Source organism: Urocitellus parryii, chromosome 14, assembly GCF_045843805.1.
Source record: "Urocitellus parryii isolate mUroPar1 chromosome 14, mUroPar1.hap1, whole genome shotgun sequence".
Classification (NCBI taxonomy): Eukaryota; Metazoa; Chordata; class Mammalia; order Rodentia; family Sciuridae; genus Urocitellus; species Urocitellus parryii.
The window spans coordinates 64362059-64389514 of NC_135544.1; the positions used below are offsets into that span (position 1 = coordinate 64362059).

The following is a 27456-nucleotide window of genomic DNA, read 5'->3' on the forward strand; positions in this document are numbered from 1 at the left end:
AAGGTTTAAATTCAATGCAGCCAAAGTAATTGGAAACAGTAGCCAAGCCAGTTGCAAACCATCAGCTCTATTATTAAATATTACTACTAAAGGTAGGAAGATTTGACAGTGGTTATTGAAAAAATATAGTAGTATAGATATGGTAGTATAGCTCTAATATCATCAGTAGTATACAATTTTTAGTCTTCAGAACAAAAGATGTATTCATTCAGAATACAAAGTCACTCAGTGAATAGATTCTTATTGAGTGCTTATTACACACCAGCAGCACCAGAGTCACAGGCATGTACCCTGTTGTCTTGAAATTCTTAGTTATTTTTGAGGAAGGGCACCATATTTTAATTTTGTTGGGAATATAGCACTGAACAATAGCATCATAGTTCCCTCCCTCAGATGATTTATAGAGAGAAAAAAGAATAAAATATTAATTATATGATTAATCAATAAAATGTTATAAACAGTATGATAAGAAAAGTATGGAGTAACTATTGATAGCATTCAGCAGATCTTTTGTGCTGTTCAGAAACGAAGTGAAATAAAATCTACCACTAAAATAATAATGGACATATATTATTTTCCCCCATTCCTTCAAAGTCATGATGAGAGTTGAAACCCAGCAATTTTGTGGTTCCTCTCTTCAATTTTGCTGACCTTTATCTTGCAACAGTTAATATGCTTAAGGGAAATCTAGGACATCACAAGCCAGAACCATATCTGTGGCTTTTTCTGCCCTTGCCTCTGCAGTTCTTATTCATAGTGCTTGAACTTGTGGTAAAATAAGGTTGTAATCTGGGGTTAAAATGTTGGTAATGTTCAAAAGATGAGTCAAGAAAGAGAACTATTATTAGCCCTTGTCATGTGAAGTCAAAAAATACCTTATCCTGCCATAGCTCAGGGGAAATTCTGAGCCTATCTACACTCAGCACTTTAAGCAGTCAGATTTGTGATGGCATGTTCAGTCTTTTCAAGTTGTTAAGAAAAAAGAGAGAGTCTCAACTTGACATAGGCTATGAATGTTTGCTGTAGGAATAAACAAGGAAGGGAGCACTGGAAATCTCAAAACCCTTTGCCTCCTGGGGTGCTGGAGCAGCACCGGTACCCCCATGTACAGGATGATGTTCTCATGATTCAACTTCTCTTTGCCTCCCTTTTTAGAGGAACTTAACATTATGATTGTGATGGCAACTCAAAATAAAAAATAAAAAGGAGCCCGGTGCGTTGGTGCATGCCTATAATCCCAGGGGCTCCAGAGCCTGAGGCAGGAGGATGGTAAGTTCAAAGTCAGCCTCAGCAATGTAGCAAGGTCCTAAGCTACTTAATGAAACCTTTCTCAAAGTAAAATATAAAAATGGCTGGGGATGTGGCTCAGTGGTTAAGCACCCCTGGGTTTTATCCCTTGTACCAAGAACAGGGCAGGGGACTAGGGTTATAAATCAATGGCACAGTGCCCATGTTCAAGCCCCCATACCACAAAAAAGCAAACATGGCAAGCCATTGAGTAAGTAGATACAAAATGTAGGATTTAAACTAAAGGCTTAAATTTAACAGTGACATAATTACTTAGCCCAAGTTTTCTTTTCTTCATCTATAAAATGTTTTAAACTAGGTTTAAAAGTTCCTTTCAGCTCAATGAGTCTTTATCTTATTATATACAGAACATAGCAGCCTTAATTCTAGTACAAGATTTGCTTCCAAACAGAATCCATTGACAAAGTGTCTAGCAGTCAACTTCAGTCCCCTAATTATCTTTGTGAACTTTTGTCATTTCCGGGTGGGATCTCCAAATGTATTCCCAGAAGTAGAATCAGTAAATGCCTCATATTCTAGACAAGAAGATGTCAGAAGGGTACAGAAAACAAATACTGGAAATTGGGCACCTGAACTCCACAAGGCTATCTGCAGACCTAACCACAGATTTGCATGTCCTCTCACACCACACTGACATCACTTCCTCATCTGGTTACCACACTGGGAAGCATGATTAGTGTGGGATTAAGCCAACTCTGTGTTTGATAAGGAACTACTCCATTGTCTCCAGAGGTAGAATTTTCACCAGAGAGAAGACCCCAAAAGGTGAAGTCTTTTGTCCTAATAGCCTTCATAAAATCTGAAGTATGTAAGTAAATGAAGCACATGTTATTTCAGTGGAAATAAAATGAAATATCACTTATATACTTCTGAGCAAAAACTAAAGATATGTTGAGAGTTTTTTCTTTTTAATTTTTTTTTTGGGGGGGGAGCTGTTTTTCCCTCCTCCCAACTTTTGTATCAGGTATTGAACTCAGGGGGCACTTAACTACTGAGCCACAACCACAGCCTCAGCCCTTTTTATTTTTCATTTTGAGACAGAATTTTGCTAAGTTGCTCAGTGCCTAGCTGAGTTGTTGAGGCTGGCTTTGAACTTGCCATCCTCCTGCCTCAGCCTCCAGAGTTGCTGGGATTACAGGTGTGTGCTACCACCCCTGGTGGCTTCTCTCTCATTTTTAAAGGCAATATTATATAAGTAGATCTATACATAATAAGATTGTTGAGGCAATATGAGTCACTGGATTTGCCTAATATTTTTTTTTTAACTCAAAGCACATTGTTTCACCAAAAAAAAAAAGGAGATTTTGTTGTTTTTGGAGTGTCCGGAGCCTGTGTTCCTTCCCCACCTCACTTGGTGTGTGAATCTTCACTCTCCTCTCAGGGCCTGTTTTATTTCTTCCAAACAAGATCATCATCAAAGTTTAGGAGACAAACTTCCTGGGAAACAGCCTGTAGTTTCAACCACACAGATGGCATTTCCACCCTGACCATAACTTTATCAGTTAAACTAAAATATGGTGACACTTCTATTTAGATAAAAGTTCCAGGGTTTTGTCTCAAATGTCAACAAATCCAGCATCAAGTTAGAATGATATCCTGTCCTCAGATTTTTGTCTCTCTTAGATAAACTATGACTCTTTAGCTTGTCTCCGGGGCATCAGATTTAAACAGAGTTGACACACAAAAAAATGTGGAGTAAGTGGAAGAACATACTTTTCATTCATTCAGATCCTCCAGCTTTAAGGAAAACGGTACACCACCCATTCCTTTTCTCTGCTGCCTGCTTCTCTACCACTACCAGATTCGCTCCATGATATTATCTCCTCAGTTTCTCTCCAAATCCTGCATGCAGCCCTGCTATGTGGAGGTGGGGCATGTAGTATTGTGTGAATGTGGAACGTTGGTCTCCTACGTAAGTACAGGGTCATGATAGGAGCAAGTAAAATGTCTGACTCCTGTTGCACATATCCAGACACCTTCTGTGTGTCCTCAGGTAACAGTGTCCTGGGTAGAAATGAATGCACTTGGGAACCATCATGAGCTCCTAATGATGGAGCCTGCTGATTGAGAATCGCATGTTATCCCCTTGAGATGGGTACAATCTTGGCAAGACCCAAAATCTGGAAATGATTTGAAATATAAAGGGGTGTTTTCTACCTTTACAGTTACACAAATTTCATAGTTTTGAATTATTAACTCCTAAAGGAAAATCAGGTGAGACACTCTAAAGTCAAACATACAGGATGAGAAGTTCTCTTCAAGAGCCTTAGGAAATGTCAAAGTCAAGATTTACGTATTAACGGTTCTATCTCATGCTGTAAAATTAAGTTTTAAGGTCTGCGTTTTAGAAGATAATTTGAGTCTTAAGTTTTAAGTACACACTAATGGTTTAATTTATGGCTAATAAAGGTGACTTTATTTCTAATGTTTTGCATGCTTGTTTTTCAAAAGTTAAAACATTCCCATGATTCAAAACTCAACAAAGAAGATAAAAGTGAGATCTTCCCCACAACTTATACCCATCCACCTAATTCTCAGCATCAACCAGTGCTGTCACAGCCCTACCTACTGTCTCCTGGTCTTTAATGCAAATCAATTCATATATTGTTTCCTTCCTCCCATTGGAACAAAGGTATACCTTATCAAAACTGTTCTGTCTCTGGCTTTTTCCCTTAAGAAAACTGAAAGAAGCTGAGTGCAAGGATGCACACTTGTAATTCCAGCTACTCCAGAGGCTAAGGTGAAATAACTGCAAATCAAGCCACTGAGACAACTTAGTGAGACCCTGTCTCAAAATAAAAGTTTTAAAAAACTTGGAATACAGCTCAGAAGAATAACCACTTCTGGGTTCAATACCCAATACCAAAACCAAACAAACAAACAAAAAACACAATGGACCCTAGAGCCAATAATGGACAAAATAAAGCATTCCATATTTACTCCTAATGCTTACTGAACTTATTTCCAAAACATTTCCATGTATGTTAAGTAAGTTATTAGACATGATGTTAACAAAATAAATCACTCTAATGGAAACAGCCTATAAATCATAATCTACTAAATTTAACCATCTTTTGTGTTTTATTTGGTCCTAGCTGATATATTCTCTAGACCTCTATTATATTATATATCTGTAAGAACATAACGAAAAATGTGCTTGAAAATGTTGATAAGAATTCTAACCAGGCCCGATGATGGACATTTCTAATCCCAACAAGTCTGAAGGCTAAGGCAGGAGAATTCAAAGTTTAAGGCCCCCACAGAAACTCAATGAGAAACTATCTTTTTCTCTCTTTTGTTGTTGTTGTTATCTTCCAGGAATTGAATAGAGCACCTCTTAACCACTGACCAACTTCCCCAACCTTTTTTTTTTTTTTTTTTTAAGAAAGGGCCTCCCTAAATTGCTGAAGCTGGCTTTGAACTTTCAATCCTCCTGCCTCAGCCTCCCAAGCCACTGGGATTACAGGCATGCACTAGCTCGCCCAGCCCCTTGAGATGCTATCTTAATGTAAAATTGAAAAAATAGGACTGAGAGCCTATATTCACTGATAGAGTACTTGCCCAGCATGCTCTAAGGCAATGGATATGATCCTCAATTCCCCAGATGGGGTGGGGGTGTGGAGAGGGCTTTGGACTGAAAATAGGCCAAATAATCTGCCAAAACATGCTTCTATTAACTCCAACCGGGGGAACAGGGGGTCAAATTGGACTAATAGGGAAAAATAAACATAAAATACAAACTTCAAAAAGTACAAAAATAAAATTTAAATAATTATGAGGACCGAGAAAAAAAGGGGGGGAAGCTTAGAAAAACCTTCAAGGGCATGGATTTGGCAATGCTTTAATTGTAAAATATGATTAATGAATATGACAGAATTTGGAGAACTTAAAAGTACAAATTGTTTACAGTCTTAGTCCAGGCATAACTGCTGGCTAAATCTGTAACTGTTGAAAATTTCTCCACTGTTTTCTTACTTAATCTTCAGCCAAGTATCCATTTCCTTTTGCTCTTAAAGCCAGATTGATGACATTTTAATTTTTACGTTATCTCTTTTTTCCTCGTACCTACAGTTTTAGGAACAGATGCATTTAGCCAATAAATTTAAATTGAAAGCATTCCAGGGGCAAAAAGCAATAAACCAAGAAGAAAGAGTCTCCATGTTACTTCAATCTGTACAGTTTAAGTATTTGAAATATTGTTGCTCGCCTATACATCTACTTATTTATTCTGCTTCTCTAATACTACAGTGGATGCTCCATGAGAATAGAGTTCTTGTTTACTTTGCCCATCATCTTAGCCCGCTATACCTTTCAGAGCACTGAACATAAAGTAAGTATTCCTTACATATTAATTTGAGGTGGTGCACACCTGTAATTCCAGATACTAAGGCAGGAAGATAGTAAATTCAAGGTCAGCCTTATCAATTTAGCAGTGTTGGGGATGTAGCTCAGTGGTAGAGTGCCTCTAGGTTCAATCCTCAGTACTGAGGGAAAAAATTTGTGTGTATGAATACACATGTAAATATGATAGTGTATATATAAATATGAATACGTATATATTCAATGAACAAATCCAGAAATGAAATATCTCATTGAAGAACCTAAATTCTAACTTAAAATTCTTCTCTGCTGTGGTTTACAATTATTTTCTCTTATCTAACTTCCATTTGAGGAAAAAACATAAGTTATCATTAAAAAAATATCAATAATTTCGTAAAATTTTGATGACTGACTGACAATCTACTTTGAAGAATGGGCCAGGCACAGTAGCACACGCTGAAGGTTGCAATTTATCAAGACTGTACAAATATTTAAAATAAAAAATAAAAGGGGGCCAGGCACAGTGGTTCACACCTGTAATCCCAGTGGCTCTGGAGGCTGAGACAGGAGGTTCCTAAGTTCAAAGCCAGCCTCAGCAACCACAAGGTGCTAAGCAACTCAGTGAGACCTTGTCTCTAAATAAAATACAAAATAGTGCTGGGGATGTGGCTCAGTGGTCAAGTGCCCCTGAGTTTAATCCCCAGTACCATAAATAAATAAATAGGCCTGATGTTGTAGCTCAGTGGTAGAGCAACCCTGGTAGAGTTCCACAGTACTGGGGACAATAAAAAGAAATGGGTAGGTGAATGTTTAGTTTTAGTTTAGTGCTAGTAACTCAACATAGAAATCTTTCATGACCATATCTTTTGGGAAGACAATATAGGTTTCTATGGGTGGGAGTCCTTTGTTTTATATAGGTAAACAGACACACACACACACATACACACTCATTTGTGGCAGCACTTAAGATCAAACCCAAGACCTTGCATTTCTTTTTTTTTTTTAATAATGTTATTTTATTTTTTATACCTTTATTTTATTTGTTTATATTTATGTGGTGCTGGGGTCAAACCTAGTGCCTCATGTATGCTAGGCAAGCACTCTACCACTCAGCTACAGTCCCAACCCAGGACCTTGCATTTCTTGACAAACACTCTACCACTTAGCTACATCCCCAGCCCTTTTCTTTAATTTATTTCCATCCCCATATGTTTAAAAAGGATTTAAGTCAGTATTCACGGTACATTTGTTTTAATTATAGCTATTAAATTCTCACAATACCTAACTGTTTTCTGGGCACTTAACAAATATTTAATACATCAGTGACATCAAAGTGCTTATTTGCTTATTTGAAAAAAATGTGTAACTTATTTAATGAGGCATGGAAAAAATAATGAAATCAGCTTCTAGGTTTTAGCTTTTTCCTCTAGTGCTCATAGAGGCTTTATATTTTTCAAACTTTCATATACATAAGTCACTCATCAATCACCATCAGCTTTTCATGGGGTTCTCTTCTGCCCACTTAGTCCTTCCATCAGGTACTATAAAAGGTAAGATTGTCCTTCCAAAATGTTGCATTATTTCTAAAGTTCTGAAAGAGAGAATGCATTTTGGGAAGCACAGAATGTCCAACTAGGGAGTGACTTGGTCATTTTGGACTAACGAAATATCTCATATCTATGATTTGAGGTTACATTGTTTGTAGAAAGGAAACTTCAAGGACATTTCATGAAACTTCTGTTGTCAATATCGCATTTTTCCTGAGCCTTTATTATGCTTAGAAATTTATGAATATTATATTTATAATTAAGCTAGATGGAAATCAATGCGATCTTTAGATACATAAATCAGTCTTTAGATGAAAGTCTAAAAAAATGATGTTATGGAACATTAGAGAGGAATAATTTTAAAACAGAACACTCATATGGCAGTCATAAAAGAGAACCAGGGAATTTTTCTGTTCAGAACCTGTATTTTAAAGATGTAGACATCCAGGGTATCAAAACAAACCATTTGTGTTATGTCTCCTGTGTCTATTCAAAATGGGAAGTTCAAGGAAATTTGCCAGGTATTTTAAATAAACACTGCTGGTTAATGTCCTCATACCACAACAAGCAAACGCTCAGGAGACTCTATTCCTGGTACGTTAAAAAAAAAAAAAAGAAAAGAAAAGAAAAGAAAAAAAATGCTTTTTATATCCAAAAAGGTAAACTCTCTTACATAAATTATCAATTTTCTCATTAAAATAGCTGAGTTAACAAAAGAACAAGCACTCAAAATTTACAATAACAAAGAAATTATTTCTTTGTGCTAATGCACCATAAAGTTACATAATATTTTAAAAGTAAAATAAGACATAGAAAGTATCAAACAATGGTGCAGCCTGCTCCTACAATTCTGCTGTAGAATGTGAACAGGAAGACACAGTATCTGATCCTCAATGAATGTCAAGCACCAATGTGCTACTGACAACATTATTGTTGTTATTGTTGTCATTATTGTTTTCAGTACTAAGGATTGAATCAGGGCTGCTTTACCACTGAGCTGTATTCCTAAGCCTTTTTATTTTTTTATATCGAGATAGGATCTAAGTTGCTGAGACTGGCCTTGAACTTGTGATCCTCCTGCCTCAGCCTCCTGAGTCTCTGGGATTAAAGACCTGTGCCACTTCAGCTAGTCATGAATATTATTTTATTATACATGATAGCAGCTACACGGAAATCATTCCCACTTTACAAATCAAGAAACTGAGATTGAGGCACTCAATCACAAAGCCAGTAAGATGTGATCTATAAGATTTGAGCCTATTGCTGTCTAAAACCACTATGTTCTTATCTTCTAGGGAGTACGAGGTTAATTACTAGGCTACCAATAGACCTTAAACACAATTTGATTATTGTATCTTTTAGAACTAGTTTTCATAAGTAGTCCCTTTAAATCTCATCTAAAATTCGAGTAGTCTTATTTATTTACCTTTTTTTTTTTTTTTTTTTTTGAAGTGGATGTCTAACCAAGTTGTTCAGGCTGGAACAATTAGAACTTGGGATCCTTCTTTCTCAGCCTGCAGAGTGGCTGGGATTAGAGTAGTGTGCCACTGCCCGGATGCAATTTACAGACTTCATCCTTTTGAAGCAGTACTCTGTGATAACTGAAAGAATCTGTTGACCTAAGGTCCTAAAAGGATTGCTAAATTTAAAAGTGAACCCAAACCGGGTGTGGTGGTGCACGCCAGCGATCCCAACTATTCAACAGGAGTATCACAAATTCAAGGCTGGCCTCAGCAATTTAACAAAACCCTGTCTCAAAATAAAAAGTAAGAAAAAGGACTGAGGATGTAGCTCAGAGCATACTGGGCTCAATCTCCACTACAGCAAAATTAAATAATTAATTATTATTATTTTAAATAGCCAGGAACAGTGGTACATGCCTGTACCATTGTACATGTATAGGTACATGCCTGTACCTGTAATCTCAATGACTCTGCAGGCTGAGGCAGGAGGATTGCAAGTTCAGGCCAGCCTTTGCAACTTAGTGAGATCCTGTCTCAAAATAAAAAAGAAAAAGGGCCAGGGATTTAGCCCAGTGGTAAAATACCCCTGGGTCAAATCCCCAGTATAAATAAATAAATAAATAAATAAATGTGAACTCAGATAATGTTTTTTCTAAATAATTTCATGGAGCTTCCAGAGTTTAGATTTTAACATTGAGCAAATGATTAGCTTTTCAAAAACAACAAAATAATGAAGAAAGGACAGATGAAGAATGTATACACATACACACCCTCACACACACCCTGAAAGGAATCTTTTCCTTTGGACAATAATGGAACGTTCTTTGTTGGTTGCTAATTTCGTAGCATTGTTTTCCTTAAAAGGTACAATTTAAGGCTATTTGGGGCATAATATAACATTTTGATAGATATGTAGTTATATAGCCAAGAGTATAAAGTTGTACATCGTGTCTAACAAGAATGTTGCTTTCAAACATAAATACCCTGAGGGAAAATGGCTATTAATCAGAGATCAATTTTGCCACTTTTGATTGTATAAGTCAGAAAGAAGCCCCTTCACAAGAAGCAATTCTCCAGCCAGAGAACTGTGTCCCCAAATTTAAGCAAGGACTCTCTTAGTGTAGTCCTTCAATTAGTTGATTTGCTTGTTAGATAGACAGCTTGGTTTCTCCAAAGCCCTGTGAATCAGGGGATTGAGCTCAAATATCTGACAAGTTCCTTCAGTCATTCTGATATGCAAGATAATTCCAAACGTATTGTAGTCCAGGCTGACCAAATCCCCTTCTCTTACTAGCTCCTATATTTTCTGGGGTCTGCCTCTCCAACTTGCTGCAGACTGACTCAATGTTAACAACCTAAAAGTGTAGTTTCGAATTACAATGTTAAGTGGAGGCTTTCAAATTACTGTAGGCTGCTGTTATTACCATTGGAATGTTTGAATCCAGGGAACAAGTTAATCCCAACCCCAGACAACTGAGTGAAACTCCTATGATCACCATCCACCAACACTGTTTCTGGGACCTGAAATAAATCCTGCCCTGTTGGGCTCCTGAGACTACCAAGATTCTCAGTCCTGTCTGCCCCAAACTGAAGTTGCTGGGCTCCAACACTCTGCTTCTGCCTGTGACTGTGAATCATCAAAAACTGACCTCATGATACCACTTCTGCCCATTAACCTCACTGCATGGCCCATTCCACTGATCCCTCACTGACAGATTCTTCCGGCCACCTTCCCACCTTCCCTGCCATGTTTCTCCCTTAGTAACCTATTTCACCACAGACAAGCTGGAGCGGAGGCAACTCATCCTATTACACCACATTCTGCAGTCTACAGATCATATCAACCTTCCCTTTCTCAATCCTTGGAGTACTATGGCTTGTTAATATTTTCCTCCTCAAATACGTCTTGACAAGTGAATGCCTTCTTTGGAGGGGTGGATAGGGTCACCGGTTAGGTACTGAGAATTGAATCCATAGGCAATCGACCACTGAGCTACAATCCCAGCCTTTTCATTTTTTATTTTGGGACAGGGTCTCCCTAAATGGCCAGGCTGGCCTTGAACTTCCATTCTCCTGCCTTAGCCTCTTAAATTGCTGGGATGACAAGCATGTGCCACCATACTCAGCTGAATGTCTTCTTTCACATGAATTATGCATTTATTTATTCATTCAATAAAATTTGAATAATTAATATGTGCTACATGAAGGGAATAACAGATAAACGATATACTAGGAAGGGAGACAAATTGTAAGCAAATGACCATGTTGTACTATAAATATTAGCATAAACTGAGCGTGGTGATGCACACTTGTAATTCCAGAAACTGAGGAGGCTGAGGTAGGAGGATGGCAAGTTCAAAGCCAGCCTCAGCAACTCAGTGAAGCCCTAAGCAACTTGTCTCAAAATAAAATATAAAAAGGGCTGGGAAATGTGGTGCAGTGGTTAAGTACCCCTGGTTCAACCCCTGGTACCAAACAACAACAACAAAAACCACCATCTAAAACCAAAGGTTAATGTTTCCCCCATACTGCTTCTCCCATCCTCCATATCCCTCATCATCATCAGCCATGAGGTCCCCAGAAAATTATGGGACAAGAACAGAAAATTCAAAATTTTTATAGATGTTCAAGGACACAATCACAACAATTTACTTAATGATCACTTTTTTGTTGTTGTTTTTAATTTTTTGGTACTAGGGAATGAATTCCTGTCCTTGAACATGTTAGGCAAACACTCTTTATTTTGTTTTGAAGTTGGGATGGGGGGATCCCACTAATTTGCCTGGACTGGCCTTAAATATACAATCTCAGTTTTCTGAGTAGTTGAGTCTGTCTACAGGTGTGTACTCCAGGTGCACCTCAGTTTAATAATTTTAATGTGGTTTATTTTTTATTCTAGAATCAGGAAATAGTTTATTCCATAAGATAGAATAAATGTTCTGATGAATGAAAGAGACTGATTTTCTTGACAGGAAGGACTAAAGAAGCTGGGCACAGTGGTGTATACCTGTAATCTGAGATGGTAGACCTGAGGTGATATACTTGAGGCAGGAACATCTCAAGTTCAAGGCCAGCTTGAATAATTTAGGGAGACACAGTCTTAAAATAAAAATAAAGTAAAAAGACCTGGGACTGAAAAGGTCATCATTACCCCAGGTACATGTATGATTGCACAAATGTTGTGACTATATATGATATACAACCAGAGAAATGAAAAGTTGTGCTCCATTTGTGTACAATGAATGGAAGTGCATTCTACTGTCATGTATAACTAACTATAACAAAAAGAAAAGAAAAAAGAACTGGGCTATAGTTCAGTGATAAAGAATTCCAGGTTCAATCCTCAGTACCCCCACCAAAAAAAAAAAAAAAAAAGAGGGGATACTGAAGAAAACTGAAATACATTTTTTAAAAGCAGATCAGACATTTCAGTTACTTTCTTTTTTTGCGGGGGGAGGGGAGGGGGGATACCGGGGATAGAACTCAGAGACACTTGACCACTGAGTCAAATCCCCAGCCCCATTTTGTATTTTATTTAGAGGTAGGGTCTCACTGAGTTGCTCAGTGCCTCAACATTGCTGAGGCTGGCTTTGAACTCACGATCCTCCCGACTCAGCATCCGGAGCCACTGGGATTATAAGTGTGCTCCACCACACCTAGCAAAGTTACTTTCTTTGTAAAATGAGGACAAGGAGACAGAACAATAAGAAAATAGTTGATTATTAACTTCAGGCTACCTTTTTTGTATAAGGATTACAGCTGAGGGAACTTCATTATGCCAATTGAATACTGAGCTCTTTGGAAAATTTAGTTGTTATCTCTTTAATCCCGATTTCTTGGAAGGTCAGATAAACAGCTTATTCAGTTTAATGACAGGGAACTTTAGTACAAGTAACTCCATTTTTATTTTTAGCTCATTCTGTTGGAGACTAGTGCATAAACTTAGTCCAAAACAATGTCCTTGCTGAACATGGTGGCTTACACCTGTAATCCCAGTAACTCCAAAGGCTGAGGATCCCAAGTTCAAGGACAGCCTCAGCAGCTTAGTGAGTCCCTAAGCAACTTAGTGAGACCCTGTGTCAAAATAAAAAATAAAAAGAGCTGGGAGAGCAGCTGAGGGGTAGAACATTTACTAGCACAGGTGAAGCCCTTGTTTGATCATAAACACTGAAAAAGCAAAACAAAACAATGACCTCCTTGAATTTTTATTTAACAAAAGGGAGAAACAGAATCAAGTAAGAAACAAGTAAGTGAAGAAACAAGTAAGTGAATCAGGGCATCATTCAACCACAGGAAAACAGAGGCAAACTGAAAATCATAGTCTCCCCACAACTGTTTTGAGGGGACTGTCTCTGATCAATTCCTAGCAGTTATTGTAACCCCGGAAAGCAATGTTATCTCATTTTCCAATTTTGTTAACAAGAACCTGAGTATACTAATATTTGTGAGCAATTTCTTAACGTTTAAAACATTGGGTGGCCAGTCAAGGATGACTGATATATATTAAATACATCACTAAGCCACAGGTCATTAGGGAGCAATACAGACATAACAGAGTATCATTGCACAGATTACACATGAAATACAAAAGGAAAAGGCACTGAAATGGAGAAGTCTGGTGTATACCACCTTAATTCCTGGGTCTACCTTCATGCTGAAACTTCTCTGTTTCTTGCTGTCTGCTTCTAGCTTTCTAATCACTGCTTCCCAACCCCAGTTACACCATGATCAGATCTGACTTGCACTATAATCATAACACCCAGCTACATGCCCCACCCTCCACTCCCTGTGTCCTACCTCTTTCTACCCATCCATCCTTTGTGGCCACATCTTTTTCTAAAATACAATCTACCTAATGACCTCTTCATGTAAATCAAATGACCTCCACAGCCTGTCTCCCCTCTGCTTTCTACAATATTCTCTATGCATGGCTCAAAACTGCTTGCTGTTCCCCAGACACACCATATAATTATATTCCCCTGCACAAGTTGTCCCTTCTGCACACGATGACTTTCCTTCCCTTATTAATCTAGCAAAATACTAGTCAGCATTCAAAGCCACAGGAAAAAATCCACTTCCATGGGTATGTAACAGGGTTCACTTGATACTCTGCAACTTACATGTTTTTTTTTTTCTTTTTCCCAACCTTCTCCTCCCTGATCTTCTTTTCTCTGAACTTCTTTCTGATCTTCTTTTCCCTGATATTCTCCTTCCTGATCTTTCCATCCTAATCTCATTTTCTCTGAGTCACCTCTTTAAAAACCCTCTGTTCCTAATGATGGGCAGAATCACAGCCCTTGGGACAGGAGTCCCCTGTGTTTCTCCCTTGCTAGCAAAGCAATAAACCTTCTTTCTCCTTTTTCTCAAAACCGAATCCTCCTCATTGGATTGGCATGGGGACAACTACTGAGCTTTCAGCAACAGGTATTACCTGTCTCTCTCAAGAGAATGTGCTCACACTTATGTGTTTATGGTGCTATGGTTTCTGTTTTGTTTTGTTTTTTTTTTATTTTGTTTTGGTTTTTTTGTTTTGGTTAGGTTTGCTTTGGTTTTTTCCCTTGCTCCCTTCAAATTTTGTATTCTTTGAAAGCAGTGCTTGGGAAGCTAAAAGTAAAGATTCCATGAGTCAACTTTTACTTTTCATTGCTTCATTCCACCTGTTCCTACTTCAATACTTTATTTAAAACAGTTTAACTATTAAAAAAATAAGTTCAAAGAAATGGGTAGGCTGTGACAGGTAACTAAGCACTAGAAGAAAATTAATAGAAAACAAATTGACATAGTGCTGTAGAGAACAACTCACTTCAAAATAAAATTAGAGGAGGAGAAAATCAACCACAGAGCCAAGGCCTTCAAAGCAGGGCAGAGCATTTTGCTTCTGGGACGTGTGAAGAGCTTAGCTTCCCCTTCAAATGTCTGTACTCTCAAGATCCCTTTCTGTTTCTTGAGAAATTCTAAACACATTACCATGGCCTTTTCAATGCAAGGATCTGTTTCCTGTAACTCTGAGCCTCCTTTCAATTAAGATCAAATGGAATTCAACATGAAGCAGAGCCACTGACTCTTTCTCCAGTTCATGTTAATTATAACTCTGGTGCATGCCTTGCAGCTTGTTCTCAGCCTATCTGATTTTGTGAACAGACAGAGCAAAGCTTCAAGGAGGCTGAGCATTCTGCCTCTATTATTATAATGTTTGCCTGGAATAATACATTGGCATTTTTTCTTCCCAGAAAATCTTCTCATATACGTTTATTACATTAAAAACATTAATCTTCACTAGAAGCTAACCATAAAATTATCTCTATTCAATTCCTGCTATATTCTTTAGGGAATTAAAGGAAACTCAGATATTTTGTTCTTACATACTAATGTGAATTTGCTACCTCTAAATATAACATTCAAATAATCTACTGCTTTGTGAAAAGAGGGCAACCGTTTCTGAACTAAAATCTTTAAACAATATGTGGTACCCTATGTGAAGCCTTGGAGGTGGGAACAGTCCACAACAGTCAACATACCAACTATTTCCTTAGAGTTTGCAAAGAGGTGGTCGATTTGTAGTTAGCTTTGCCAAATAAAATAGAGGAAAACAAATTTGTCTTATATTTTTATTCTCTAGGCCTGCTTACAGACTGATTTAATTTAGAACACATACAGCTAAAGAAGAATCCACCTATCAAATTTTTGAAAAATAAAAATGTCTGACAACATTGAGCTCACATTCTTGCATTCTATCAGCTGGAGCTTAGTGTGTATGGCCCTTCTTTATTTTTTATTTATTTTAGGGCAAAGACTTTTTATTTCAATTTGAGTATTTACAGCAATATATAGAACAAGAAAAAAAATAAGACTTCAGAGAAAAACAGATCATCATTATGAGGGTAATACCCATGTTCTGATTTGTTTTAAGAAAAAAAATGCTGTGGCGCTCAGTGGCGCACACCTGTAATCCCAGCAGTTTAGGAGGCTGAGGCAGGAGGATTGAAAGTTCAAAGCCAGTGTCAGCAACTTAGCAAGGCCCTGAGCAACTCAGTGAGACCCTGTCTCTAAATAAAATACACAAGGGCTGGGGATGTGGGATGTGGCTCAGTGGTCAAGTACCCCTAGGTTCAATCCCGAGGGGGGAGTGCCCTTTTTAAATGCCACTGTGTAGACTATGCTATTTCTGTCTTGTATCCAGACCTCACCTATGATACAACAAATTGTAACCCTGTGTAAGAAACCTGAATTTAAGACCTAAATCTTAATTCCAATTCCCAACCAAAATGTTTTTTTCTTTATACAGTTTAAGACAGCATTTTTACACATGAAAAGGAACACCTACTAAATATTAAAAAGTTAATTCAGGAAAACTGAAAATGATTTTACAAAAGACACTGAGGTTGGCAAAGCCACAGCCGTTTTCATTTCGGATCAAACACTGGAATGTCCACAGAACTACTGTGTGGGAACTACTGTCCTGTAGCAAGGCCATTTTGTCTTGTCTCGTGCCCCTTTTTAAAATCACCATTTGTTCCTCAGTTTATCTACTACCTGTCCTCTTGATTCCTGGGTCCTATAGGCCTGAGTGTTCCTCCCTGGCCTAATCCAAACTCTATTTACACACTGTGTGATCACATACACCCACCAACTGTAGCAGTCTCACCTTAACTATGCCCACATTCCAGTTGAAAAGTAGGTAACTTCATTAGAATAATACATTTGTACTGACTATACGTTATCAGACCCCATTATATATGCCTTAAAAATACAACTTACTTTTCAAACATCCTATGATTCTTGGGGACGTTTTATTTTGCTTTGTTTTCAATGGCATAGTATTTGCACAGCTTCCCACATACTTTATTTAACTGATTAATTAATTAATGTTTCGGTGCTAGGGATCCAACCTAGGGCCACGCTCACCAGGTAAGCACTCTACCAATGAGTTACTCTTCCAGCCCACTATCTGATTTAGCTTCAGCCCTCAGCCTATCAGGTTAGAGAACATGCCATAGTGGAAAAAGCATAGTGGATTTTAACTGACAAGGATGAATATTTTAGTCCCTGCTCTATAACTAAGATAACTGCATGACTTTGGAAAGCCATTTAATCTCTCAGCATCTCAGTTTTCCTGTATGAAAAATACAGAGTTTGGACAAAACAGCTTGACTCTCAGTCTCTACTGCTGTTAACAATGGATGATACTATGAAGTTAGCTCATAATCAAGATCTTCTCAAACTTGAGAATCAGAACATCAACTCCTGAGGTAAACAGTTAAGTAAATTTCCTGTATTACTGTAAAGTTTTATGACATTGGAAAACATTCATCTATTGTCAGACTTGCATAGCATCACTGCAGATTGCTAGGAGACAGTAAATGTTTTTACAAGCAGAAAGCCTTCACTTTTTCCTACTGCTATCTATATATTAAAAAAAAAAAAAAAAGAAGAAGAAAAAGGTTTACACAACTACTGGTCTAAAACATCCCTTTTGTTTACTCAGAGCAATTGATAGACTTTTTATTCTAATTTTATTTTGGTACTAGGATTAAACCCAGGGTGCTTTACCACTGGGTTACATCCCCAGCTCTTTCTATTTTTTATTTTGAGACAGTGTATTGATAAGTACCTTAGAACCTTGATAAATTGCTGAGTCTGGCCTCCAACTGGCAATTCTCCTGCCTCAACCTCCCAAGTCCCTGGGATTACAGGTGTGTGCTGCTGCTGCTGCATCGTGTATTTTTATTTTTTTGGTACTGGACATTGAACCCATAGGCACTTTACAATTGAACTACATCCTCAGTTCTTTTTATTTTTAAATTTTGAGCCAGGCTTGATAAATTGCTGGGGCTAGCCTCAAATTTAAGATCCTCCTGCCTCAGCCTCTTATGTCCCCGAAATTACAGGCAAACCTATCACACCTGAGTTCTTAAAGATGTAAACTAAAGAAAAAGAAAGGCTGCTTTGGGGCTGGAGTCATGGCTCAGTGTTAAAGTGCTTGCCTAGCATATGTGAGGCACTGGGTTCGGCCCTCAGCAACACATAAAAATAAATAAATAAAAGTATGTGTCCACCTACAACTAAAAAGATATTTAAAAAAAGAAAAGAAAGGCTGGCTTTTATCCTCTAAACTTCAGCAGCTCCAGGAAGGAGACAGAAGTACTGTGTAGACAAATTTCAAAGTGAAAGAATGTCACTGAAGAACTATTACCAGCAGTGGTCTAGTTGATTCAAATTATCAAAGGGTGGGTTTTAAAAAGCAGGGAAGTGAGCCTGTCGAGGTGGTACATGCCAGTAATCCCAGTGGCTCGGGAGGCTGAGGCAGGAGGATCGTGAGTTCAAAGCCAGTCTCAGCAAAAGCAAGGCCCTAAGCAACTCATTGAGACCCTGTCTGTAAATAAAATACAAAATGGGGCTGGAAATGTGGCTCAGTGGTTGAGTGCCCCTGGTTTCAATCCCCAGTACCAAAAAAAAAAGAATCAAGGAGGTGAAATTTCCAGATTGTGGAGACAAGATCATGCTTGAATACACCCAGTCTCTATCACAAGATTAAGCACCTACCTCATAAAAACTTCCCTTAATGTTAATTAACATAGTAAACACTTTCTCTATACACACACTTATCTCCCCCAACTGCTTTTTTTTTTGGGGGGGGGGGTCCTGTAATCACAGATCATTGATTCTCAGAAAGACCAACATCAATCCTATCTTCATTCCCACAATTAACTTCCAAACCAAAATTGTTTCAGTTTGGAAACTGAAGAATGAGCCAGACAAAATTATCATAGACAGAGAACTTGTTAGTCATAGAAACAGGGAAGTAATTCTGAAGTTTGTTAAATTGCTATGATTAAAAAAGTTATTAGTCCATTGTTATATTTGGTAATTATTTAAAATTAAAATGAAACAAAGCAATCGAAGTGAGAAAGCAGAAGATAAAAATTTACCAAAATATTCAAAAATTTGCAATAACTCTACTTATTCTGTTTTTTTTTTAAAAAAGTAATAAACATAAGCTATCCCAATTATTAGTTTTTTAAAGTGGATCCCATATGCAACCGTATATATATTATCCATATCTTTAGAAAGTTGGGTAGATAAGTAAAATTTTTGTTACAATATTATTTTAAAACTAATAGAGAAAATGCATGAATTATCATATACTACTACCAGCAATATAAAATTATTAAAAAATAAAGGAATGTTTTAAATTTAACTTCCCTCTATCCCACCTCCCTCGATAAGTGTTAAGCACTCCAAGAAGAATTATAGCAAGGAAAATATTTAATTTGTCAATAGATAAAGATGCTGTCAATATACGCATTTCATGACCAACATATAAATCCATCAATAAATGGTAAAATTTTATATATTTTATACACACACATCATATATTTTATTATATATATAATAAAATATAGAGGGTGCATTCTGAAGTGGCATGTTTGGGCTTCATTCTTACCCTATAATTCTTGTTGAATGGTGCAATGGGGTGAAATCATCCTGGAAATTTGCATTGGTGGAGTTAGAAGAATCGACATCTTTCCCAGATGAGTAACAAATACCATGTGTGTAAATATAGTTATTAATTGGTAATATAGAAATATATATATCTCCATCCCAGACACTAAATAATAAAGGCTAGAAATAATGTTGGAGCAGGTTAGGGCAACTCAATTAAAAGGACAATTTATCAAGAATGCTGGAAGTTCTACATACCAGCCTGGCACTTGCAGTTCCACCTACGCAGGAGGCTGAGGTAGAGGATAACTGGAGTCCAGGTGTTAGAGCCCACCCAGGGCAACATGTAATGCCGTGTGACCCCATCTCCAAAAAAATGGCTACAAAGTAGTATGCTTTACAATCAATATCAACTTTTCAATGAACAAATATTAAAACATTTTAACTGAAGAGTTAAGTCAGCATTAGAGTCTATGACAAAGACATTAATTTGTTTATTTAAAAAAAAATGCTAACAGCCAGTGAAAATGCAACATTGAAGGTTAAAGATATCTATGGAACAATTCAACTTCAATTTTTTGAATTCATAAAATAAATATTATCACAGGTTTCTAAAAACATCAGTGACTGAATTTCAGAAAAAACAAATCACTAGCCAGGCATGGTGGTGGCATGCCTATAACCTAGTGTCTCAGGAGGCTGAGGCAGAAGATCCCAAGTTCAAAGCTAGTCTCAGCAACTTAAAGCGACCTGTCTCAAAATTAAAAATAAGAAGGGCTGGTGATATGGCTCAGTGGTGGAGCACCTCTTGGGTTCAATCTCTGGTATCAATAAATAAATAAAAAAAAAAATCACTGCCCAAAATTCTTTCTACACCTCAGTTCCTCAGTTCTCTTGACACTGGCATCATGTTGTATAGTGCTTTTTCTCTGAAGCAGATAGGCACCAGACTTTAAAAAACAAAAAACAAAAAAACAGTACTATTGATTGAGTTATGTTCTCAGCCCTTTATTTTCAATTTTGAGACAGGTCTCCCTAAGTTGCCCAGGTTGGCTGCAAACTTTTTTGCCTCAACCTCCTGAGTAGCTGAATTACAGGCATCCACCACTTTGCCCAGCAACATTTAACATTTTTATCATTTAACTTCTGTACTTGACAACTCCTATAACTGGTACCTCAATATATTTATATATACTAAGTTAATCAAAAGCCAACATTAAATAGCAAACTTACGAGCCAATTCCAGGGGCACATTAAAAATCAGTGTTTGTCATCATGAATTATGCAAATCCACTCACCAATACACATATATGTAAATATAAATTTGATGAAAAAATATTAGTGTTCATGAAAAAATGCAATGTAACTATTATACTAATAATTCTTGTTTAAAAAAAAAACCCTACAGATGAAGGTGTATTTTTAGTTAACATTTAATCAAAATTGTGTTTTCTGAAAAATATTTAAGTACATATTAAAATACATGTCTTCTTTTAAATCAGATATTCTTAACAGGGGTATGCATTAGAGACCCCGATATAAATGTTTAAAACACATATTTAAACTAAACACTTAGATTTGAATTCTCCTATACTCAACCTTAATTTGCACACTGATTAAAAAAAAAAAAAAAAAAAAAAGAATCTATTTTGACTACAGGCCAAAGGCTGCAATTACTATTTATTTCTGCTCTAAGTTTGCTCCACTAGACCCAGATCCTGTCAGTCACAGACCTATTTTTAGTTCAAGGGCCTTCCAAGTAGGAACAAGCTGAAGCTCTCCCCCATCTTCCCATTAAAAAACCTGCAGCTTAGAGTCCATTTACTCATAAGTAAAAAATAGCTACCTTAATTATTTCTATATTTCATCTCTTATTAACAAATGAAAGTTGATATGCAAACATTAAATCAGAAGAACACATTTTAGGTTCAATATAAAATCCAAGATTCATTTTACAGCATTAATGATTTTATTTTATTATGGTAATCATTATATTATGACTTTATGCAGAAACTAATAATGGCATCCACTGAAAAATCCTTTTGAATTCCTAATTGGGTCAAATTATTTAAAAATTAACTATGCCTATTATAGTAAAAAGTAAGGGGAAATCTCCCACAAAACACAGTAAGAGTGTTTTATAATAACAATAATAATAATAATAATAATAATAATAATAATAATAAAAAGTGCTAAGAAATTGGCTAGTGTATTAATTAAGCTCCCAAGAATAAAGTATCTCAAAATTGTTATGCCAGGTAAAAGCTACTGAGATATTATATGAGAGTATAGAACAATCATCATTAGCTATGAGAAATGTTTCTGCTGTTGTTAAAAAGGATATATAACACTTGGCTTAATTTGTCTTCAAAATTTTACTTTTGTGAATTTAATACATAAAAAACTAAGATCAATTACTAACTACTCAACACAGGTTTTTTTGTGTTACACACATAATTCATTAAACAAATGCAAATGATAGTCACAAGGAAAAGAGCTTCTTACCTTTCGAATAACTTGTTGCTGCTGTGCATGCTTTGCTCTTAATTCAGACACCTCCTTCCAAAGGGACTCATTCTCACTATTATAATTAAAAAATAAATAAATAAATAAGATTTAGTCAGAAAACCAAACCCCAGTATCTTAATTAAGAATACTAGAGAATTAAAAAAACACAAACCTAGAGAACTTAACTATGTTTGTTTTCACTATGATATGTATTTTTATGAGACTAGAAAGCTGGTTCAATAATACAGGAATGACAACTATCTCAACACAACTCCAGAATCATTCCTTTTTTTTTTTTTTTTTTTTTTTTTGAATCATTCCTTCTTAAATGTATTATCTGCTATTCATGGCAAAATATACAAAAAAAAAAAAAAAACACTTAAAACACACTTCTATATCCATATAGTAGCAAGCAATTTACTCCTTTTGATAATGTGGTTCACTACTTTTTTTAATGTTCATCACTTAAGTGAGGTTAGACTTTGTGAATCACCTTAGGAAAAAAAAGTGACATTTACTGAACAATTGATGTGCTTCAGGCACTATGCTAAACGTTTCAATTAAGCATTTAAATTTCTCTAAAATCAGCCAAGTAAGGAAGAATTGTCTTGAAAGATTAGGACATTGAGGTACAGAGAATTTGTGGGAACCTGCCCAGTGTCACACAGATAATTCTATAACTGTTAAAGCCAAACTAAAGTGAGACTCTCAAACTACCTTGATAACTGTCTCAAACAAGCATATGCAAGCCACTGTTTTATTTTGTTAAAGATGGAATATTCAACAATGTCAAACCAATAACTTGCCCAATACTAAGATTTTTTTCCTTTGCTGTTTCTTAATTGAAACTGCACTGTCATTAGCAGAGTGAAAATGGTGAGAAGATATAAAAGATAATCTACCAATTAAATAATTTTCAACTTTTGTTAATCTCCACAAAAGCTATTTTTCTCAGTCTGAATTATTACAAAAAGAAATGTGGATTTAAATACAGAGGTATATGAAAAGGAGATTTTCTTTAATACTTACTTACTGAATAACTGCTATATTTTTTCAGACACACCTTTAAAGATGCTATTATCTGCCTACTAAAGGAGATCATTGCCTCTAACACTTAAAGGATGATCTGGGGAGCTAAACTGAGATTCAAAGAATTAGGTCAAAGTATAGCCAACAGACACATCCTCAGTGATTAAATAAAATATGCAAAATGGAGAAATTTATATTTATTCAAAAAAAGAACCAAAGCCCAAGGTTACTTTAAAATATAGTTAGGAATATGCAAATCAGTCCATATCTGAAATGGGTAAAGAATACATCAAGGAACTACTCTCAAGCCCTTGGAAACTATTAAAGGGAAAAATCTCAGCTGCTTCCTAAGAGTAGTAAAATACCTCTCTCTCTCTCTCTCTCTCCCCCCTCTCCCCCCCTCTATTTTTTATATATATATATATATATATATATATATATATATATATATATATATATATAAACTTATTACTTTGGTAAGTTAGGAAAACCTATCAAGTAATGTCATAAAACAAAACAAAGCATCTTTTTGAAGAAAAAGGTTTAAATAACATTCTCCCACACCTATGCAGAACAAATATCAAGTAGGGCAAATCTCTTGGGTTCTTTTATTCCCAACTTTTTGTGTCCTGTTTTTTCCTAATAGAACTCATGGAAGAATTTTAAAGGAGGAGAAGGGGAAAAAAAAAAAAAAAGGATGAGTAATATATAAGATTTTTTGTATGTGCCCTCTTTTGTTTGTGAACACCTAAGTAGAAATGTATTTCCTACACTAAAGACTTATTGTTTCTTCAGTAATATTTGTTTATCAAATTGTTTTGATGTTCTTAGGTTCATACGTGATCCTGACCATCACAATTAAAACATATTATTAAAGTTAAGTCTATGACTACAAATCAAAAGTAATAAGAACCAATGCACCAGACAACTCCAACACCCAACACATTAGTATTATATTTGGAAGAATGGCTTACCTTTTTAATTCTGAAAGTCCGGACTCAATTGTTTCCTGTTTTACTTGAACCTTCTGAGCACTACTTATAATTTTTGTTAAATCTTCCTGGCGAATTTTATTTTCTTCTGAAGACGAAACCTTCCAAAAAGCAAATTTAGAAAATCAAAAATACACGGCACACCCATGATTATAATTCAAAGCTTCCCTATTATAAGAATTTTTTGTGATCTACTCAAAGGGAGATTTTGTTCTAAAAGCCCAGGGTGGAATTCTAGGAAAAGAATACACTTCACAGCTCATCCAGAGAGAAAGCAAGAAATAATCAGAAAACAAAACAAAAAAAAAATTTCTTTAAGTTTCCATGAGCAGTAACATCTTAGGGTTTTTTTCTTTTTCTTCTGCCAAATTCCCTGTAAATTTCTCAAGCCTTTTTATTACCACATTCCACTTTTAATTAAATTTATACAGTAATGGCTACATGGCAGGTCATTTTCTTTCATGGTTTACAGCCCTTTTATGGATTTAGTAAAAATATCTTATTTCAGCAAAAGATATTCATTCAAAAATGTAACAATTAATGCCTATCATGTACAAAGGACTTATTCTGTACAATGGATATATATCAGTAAACAACAAAAAAAGTCCTACAGTGAGGACTTTTTTTCAGTCAACACAGGAATGAACCTTCCTATTATAATAATGACTCTTCATCCTCAATCAGAATGTTGTAAGCATTTTCCTTTCATCAAGAAAATGAAGAATGAGCTCTCACTACAGATGAACACAGGGAAAGGTGGAGGATAGAAAATTTAATTAAAGTTTTATTGGTCTGATTCATTCTAACAAAGAACACCTGTGTATTTTCTGTACATTCTGCATTACAATAGCTAAAACTGCTCATTGGTCAATCATACATGTCAAAATCTTGGCTAAATAATGTTAACAACAACTCACCTTCCTTTTAATGTTCTCCAACAAGTCATCCTGGCCTTGTTTGAAGTAAGGATGCTGAAATTCAACAGGACCATCTCTTTCCTGCTTTACTATTCCAGAGTCAGTATGTACTACTTTACGGAAACCATCTGAAAAAGATTGAAAATTTACTCAGACTGGAATTAGACAACAGTCAAAAAGGCACACTGCTTGTGTGGAATTTTCCTTTATCAGCTTAATGAGAAAAAAATGGTTTAATCAGTAATTGGTTAGCAGAACAAATAAACTGCTGTCCATACTTACACATATTTAGTTGCCTTACAAAGCTTGCCATGTTATTGTGCTTGAAGTATTTTGGAAGAATTTCTTTTGCAAATCTTTGTTCATCCAAGACCAGAAAACTTTGGCCATTCTAAAGAAAACCAGAAAAGGTCAATTAGTTAAGGTTCTCTGGCACACTCATATATATGAATCCCAAACCTGTCCTGACCAGTCCTTCCATGATACCTTCAAATCAAAATTCTATTCCTGATAATGGCAACAACAACAAATTGCAAGTAAGTGCCAAACTGCAATTAAATTTTTTGATATCTACCTGACACCAAATACTGCATTGTATCATTAGCATTTCCTTTAAATAAGAAAAATAGACCATTTCTGCTATCTGTATAACAATAAAATAAATAAGATAAATTAAAAGGAAACACATTTTATCAGTATCTGTAGTAGACACTATACTAAGATGCACTGATTACAAATCAACTGCAAAACTCTAAGCTATATGTTTACTACATTAACACTGAAAGTTAACAGTGGCCAGGTGAGGGGGCCCAAGCCTGTAATCCCAAGATTTTCTCTGTGTAACAAAACAAGCAGCTATAGGCAACATATAAATAGACTGATCACGGCTATGTTCCGATTAAATTCATAAAACAGATGACTGGCATTTGGGCTGTAGTTTATCAATCCTTGCTCAGAGTTCTAAATGTCAGATTTCCAGTAAGTTCCACCAGTCCAACACAAATGACTTCTCTTCCATTCAGTGAAATATGGCCACACTTTCCCCAACAAGGCCAGGATCCTAGCTTTGAGGGAAGTGTCCCTACTATGGCATTATCATAGCTATACCAACACTGCCTGTTCCTACTAACTACTCCTATATTCTTTAGAGTTTTCTTTACTCCAATTCCTATGAAATAGTAATTCTATTAAACTTTCCCTATTGAAAATATTCTGTGGATGTTGTCTTTTGATTGGATCATAACTGACAGACTGTTAACCTGTTTGCTCTCCTTTATGGTACTTATCACTGCTCAGTTATTCATATTGGCTTATTTTATCTATCAGTACCTTCTACTAGAATGTAAACTCCACGAACAAAAGCACTTTGGTTCACTACTGAATAAATTCCTAGTACCTAGCATACTGGGCATTAACAGGTCCACAACAAATATTTATGATTAACTTACTAAATGAATCTTTAGTTCAATAAACTCAATCATATCTGTCGAATCTCAACTCTTGGATAATATCAAATAAAGATGAAAGTTTCTTATTTGAATTTGCATTGTCTTCCTCACACAAAGCCCTCATTCACTCCTATCATTCTGTGTCTCTACTTTGGTATTCCTTCAGTCTCTACTCTAAAATTAATAAATTACATCTTTGAGTACAAAAATTCTACCTTATTGCCATAAACCCATGAGGCTCAAGCAATTCAACAGTGAATTCTCCCTTCTCCCTAAACATTTTACAAGGGTCAGAAAGCCATTACTGAGTGGGACAAGAGATTGGTACCTTCTCCTCCATCCTTACCCATAAATGTTGGCAAACTTTCCAAAAGTAGTCAGTAGCCATTGCTAATGCCTAAATTAAACTTTTGGCACTCTTAGTGTAGAATGCTCAAAATGTTCTTACAAATAATCTAATACTTTAGGATCACTGAAAACAATTTCCAGAATATAAATGTGCAACTTTAACAAGTCTGTAACTTCTCAATGTTCACCAATTATTTCTTAAGTCTTTAACTCCTCTTTTACATATACAAATAAAAATAATTTGCAAATGAGTCTTCCAACTTTTTTGCAGGCCCATCTAACTTGGATTTTACCCTTACTTTGCCATGTTTGTGTTTCACTCTAGAACATCGAAACAATGCAATGGTTGCCAGGATATTCAAATTCCTTCAAAACAGCTAGAAAACACTACAGTTTTCTGGTTTGCTCCCTCCAACTCCTATTTCTTTATTCATCTGTGCTGATTTGAGAATACTAGAGAATTGCCAAAAGGCACAAAAAAGTGGAACAAATGGGTATGAGGCCTCTAGTGAAATCGTGCATCCTTCTCAAGCAATTTGAGAAACAGAGACAAAGGTAAGAACACTGACCTTATAGTAATTTCCTTCTTTTATGGTACTTTATAATAATTATCAACAGTCAATAGCAGTAAAAGCTGTTCTTCACTATCAATGACAAGAACTTTCATTTAACCTCCATAACCTCTTGTCTCTGTATATCAGGTTTCCCCAGTTTCTTCCTAGCTAAACATGTGTCCTTCTCTTTAGGATATATTACATTTAAAAACATGCTTTAGGTTGTCTGAAAATACTATCTCTTTTCTTGACTGTGGAAATAAATTGTTTACCTGAACAAAGAACTATTATATGAAATTTTGAAGTTATGGGAAATGTTTAAAAAAAAAAAGACAACTTTTTGTTTGGGGAGAGAATAAAGGAAAAACTGAAATATGTATAGTGTGTTTTTCTTAAAGACCTTGGATCTAAAGACTTATTAAAAATTTTGAGTCAGTAACAAATTTAGTATAATTTTGATCATTCACAATATTATTTCTGTTTAATGAAGAGAGGATTATTTCACTTAATTTTGTCAAATTTCAAGAAAAACTAAAGTTACGTAAGTCTTTAGAACTGTTAAGCCAAACTTTCCAAACT

General features: G+C 35.9%; 1 protein-coding gene across 2 annotated transcripts in view; it reads right to left on the reverse strand.

Moving 5' to 3' along the window:
- Nucleotides 1-27456, reverse strand: part of LOC144250113 (heat shock factor protein 2-like) — a 38332-nt gene that overhangs the window by 7556 nt on the left and 3320 nt on the right. For both annotated transcript variants that reach the window (XM_077792560.1, XM_077792561.1), the window contains exons 2-5: nucleotides 24810-24918; nucleotides 24528-24655; nucleotides 23593-23711; nucleotides 21587-21662 (exon numbers count right to left, since the gene is read on the reverse strand). In XM_077792560.1, coding sequence (XP_077648686.1) covers nucleotides 21587-21662; nucleotides 23593-23711; nucleotides 24528-24655; nucleotides 24810-24918 — 432 coding nt within the window. The remainder of the gene's footprint in view (nucleotides 1-21586; nucleotides 21663-23592; nucleotides 23712-24527; nucleotides 24656-24809; nucleotides 24919-27456) is intronic.